The sequence below is a fragment of the Gavialis gangeticus genome, unplaced genomic scaffold (genome assembly GCF_001723915.1).
Source record: "Gavialis gangeticus isolate Ggan-Ray unplaced genomic scaffold, GavGan_comp1, whole genome shotgun sequence".
Taxonomy (NCBI): Eukaryota; Metazoa; Chordata; order Crocodylia; family Gavialidae; genus Gavialis; species Gavialis gangeticus.
The window spans coordinates 23429352-23433043 of record NW_017729009.1 but is presented as its reverse complement, the minus strand read 5'-3'; the positions used below and the strand labels follow the sequence as shown (position 1 = coordinate 23433043).

The following is a 3692-nucleotide window of genomic DNA, read 5'->3' as shown; positions in this document are numbered from 1 at the left end:
GGGGGGGAGGGATGGTAGTTTATTTTCTTCTTGCTACAGCCATTTAAGAGTCCACCTGTTCTTCTGCTAATTCCTCACTTGGGTACAGATTCTGGAATATTTTAGACGTTCCCTTGCAAGTCTATTTTTCATCTACATGCATCATGCTCATACACAGGAATCTGGTAACTGTAGAAGAATGCATTTATACACACAATCCCCAACTCAGGACTGCACAGTAAAACGAGGTGCACTTTACTTGTGATGGCAATATTTGTGAAATAATCCATTCTGAGCATGCATATGCAAACATGTGCATGTGCGCATATGGGTGTATGTGCAGTGCATATCCTATGCATGCAGATGTGCGTTTTAGGAGTACAAAATATACCTGGAAATTTCACTGACAATTTTAGGGAGGCGTGGTAAAATTAGGGCAAATCCTTCATGTGCTGAGCAGCTGCTGAGAGTTAAAGGTGCTCAGGATCTCCCTAGAGACAATATCCTATAGAATCAGTCTCTTAGTTCATATCATACAGAATGATTTGATAAAAGAGTAGGATTGGCTTGGCAGGGTGCTAATTAGAGTGACACAAAATCAGGGAGTAATTTTTACTTTAAACTATTTTCCATTTCAGGGTGTTTCACCATCTTGAAATGTCGTCATCTCCAGAAGAGCCATTTTCCCATTAAGAATGCAGAAAATATGATTTTTTTTTTCTTTTAAAACTGTTCTTTCAAGGAGGAAATGATAGATATGTGTAATATCTGCAACAGTGTGAAAGAACTGAAACTGTCTTTGGATTTGTGTAAAAATCATTTGTATTAAATAAAATCAGTTGTGTAATTATCAATAATTTGTACAAAATATGCACACTATATGGAAAAAACTGGACATGTTTGAAATAAACAACTGATTTTGCAGATCATTTGCAATAGAAAAGGTTTGTTTCATGCATGATTTCTATGCAGTATTTTGCTAAAAAAGACATTTAAAACAATGTTGCAGACTTGGAATACTATTCTGAAACATCATCCACCAGTTCTTGAAAAGGTTTCTTATTTTTGCTACATCATGGTTTCTTTGTACTTCTATGATCCACCTATAGCAGCAATTCCTTAATATACATTTCACTGAAGCATGAAAAGGTAAGGGAGACATATACTTCATTAAGTAACTTTACTTATATAATTAGCCCATTCAATTAGGTAGCCTTACTCACTTGAGTAGAATTACTCGAGTGTGTAAGTACTTTCCGGATTGGGCTCAATTCCATACATTCGGCTATGTGTTAAAAGGAACTTTACCTGGGGTCTTCTCTGTGAATATAACCTTCGACTCTGTTGTGAAGTTCTGACCAGTCAGGATCATCTGCTGCCCACCATAAACCAGGCAGCTATCGATATCTTGTCTTTCAACCATTGGAAGTTCGTGAGCAGACCTTTGGGCTGTGGACAAAATACAGACATGAATGAAATCAACTCTGTTTTACCAGGACTTTCCAAATCTTCCCAGAACTATCCACAGATCAATCTTGTCATCGTTACCATCCACTCGCTGCCAAAGGAGCTTCTCCAAGATGCTAAATTTAGGCTGAAGCAGGAAAAATAAACTTACTCAAGGCACTTTATTTGGAAACATTCAGGAGCTGGCTCCAGTGTTTCAGCTGTGCTGGCCTTACTCCTTGTCCTTGACAAAGGACAGCTTGGATGAATGAGCTGGAGCTTGCCCATGTCTGTTTCCAAATAAATGGCCAAATGTTCAAGTGCAGGCACACTACAGCCCTGGAGCCTTAAAAATTCCACCTGCAGAGAGGATTCCACTGAATAACATCGAATGCCTTTAAAAACCCCCAGAAAGTCTTACTCCCTTGCTGCAGAACAGACAAAGTGTTATGGCATTAGAAATGACAAAAATGCTGCGTCCGCACAGGGCCCTGCACTTGCACCCTTGAGTGGCTATTTAGAAATCCATGACAGAGCCCTGTGTGCACAAAGTGCTATTCACACGCACGAACCTCAGCTCTCCCTGCAATGACAAAGCTGCAGTAGTGGCCACCAAATGCCTCGACTGCATTCATGATGTTGCAGGCTTTTAGCCCCTGCAGGCCAGTGCAATAAAGACAGAAGAAAGAACACCTATAAAAAGGGATCTTTTATGGAAAAGTGCTATGTAACACATCCATGTCACCAACATGTGTTAAAGGAATGTAGAACAAGTCATGAGCCCATTTCTGGAAGTTTGCTACAAGCAGCAGGATCTGAAGAAGCAATGATGCACGAGTTCTTCCCCAGAAAGAGACAGCTGGAAAGGATGAAACATTTCTGTGACCAACCCAGGTGAGCAGCAACTCGGATTTGGTGACCCGCGAGTTCATAACCTATATTCAGATGCCTCCAAATCCATCCAGCCCTACTAGAAGGGTCTCAGGAGGATGCTGTTCATCTACTTAACAGCTGGCTTAGCTGGATTTGAACTTTTCTCTGACAAAGACCTTGATCCCAAGAGGCACTGAGTACTTGTGACTTTCTTTCCCTGAACACCATTCAGGGCTGGGCAAAAAGCAAGGAAATGCTATTTTATACATTCAGGTCTTGGCTTTTACTTGCACCATAAAAAAAAAAAAAAAATGCATTGAGAATTTCCTGTATGTACATGGATAATTATGGTGCACCCTTCATCTGGCCTAAAACCTGTAGAAGTACAAATGCATGCACAAACCGAAGGGCTGAGCTAGTCAATGGGAGAAGTGAAAAACTGAACTTTTAACAGGTGTTTGCTGGCAAATGCATGTGCATGTGTGCAGTTCTGCAAGGGAAAACAAGGAGCCTAGGTAAGAACCCAGCTTAAAATCTTCCCCTCCAGTCCTGGTACAGACATCATACTTGTCTCCAAAAATTCAGCTCAATATTTATCAGTCATTTGTGTCATTGTAAGTGTGATTTATTTTTACAGCAATCCTGCAGCTTATTGTTCCTCTCAAGTCTATTATACCGGCTGAGCTGAGAGGCAGCCGATTAAGACTATATATAAAGACTGCTTTCACAGAAGCTGCTAATTTCTTCCACATGGCTGTATAATTTATCCTTCTTTCTAAATACTCAAGATTTTGATGAGTTCATAATTGGATTTACCACAAAGACAGACTTATAAACAATATTAATATCGAGCATTCAAAGGAGAGTATATTTAAACTTTGTCCTGGACAATATTTCCTCCTAATAAATCCAAAGAGATTTCAGACTGATGTTTTCTGGATAGTCACTGTGGGTGTCATTTTCCAGGGTGCACAGTACTTGCAGCTTCCATTGACTGTCATGAGTTTGTCACCAGGGAGCCTTCTACCTAGCCAGTGCTTATTCCTATTTACTGGGTGCACCTATATGAGATGCTTACTGCATATGAGCTTAATAACACTGCGCTGTAGCAGGGTGGTTAAAAACCAGGCTAATAGCCTACCGTGCGGTGTTACTAGGCTAATGCGCAGTAGGTATCACAAAATAACCACGAGCTGATGCTACTGTACAGGAACTCTAGTTACTGCAAGTTTAGTTAGTACTTTATTAAGCAAGTACTAAACTAAATGAGCAGTATCTAAGGTGCACTAATGAACATGTAGACATATCCACTGTGCTCTAAAACTATAGCTCCTACTTTGAAAGGGACCTGAGGGTAACAGAGGCATGCATCCCAAGTAATAGGCTGTGTCTAA

The 3692-nt window shown here is 40.3% G+C and overlaps 1 protein-coding gene across 4 annotated transcripts in view; it reads right to left on the bottom strand.

Annotated features, from left to right (window-relative positions):
* The window catches only part of NFATC2 (nuclear factor of activated T-cells 2), a 135544-nt gene that overhangs the window by 63833 nt on the left and 68019 nt on the right, over nt 1–3692 (bottom strand). For all 4 annotated transcript variants that reach the window (XM_019510234.1, XM_019510233.1, XM_019510232.1 and 1 more), the window contains exon 6: nt 1288–1428. In XM_019510234.1, coding sequence (XP_019365779.1) covers nt 1288–1428 — 141 coding nt within the window. The remainder of the gene's footprint in view (nt 1–1287; nt 1429–3692) is intronic.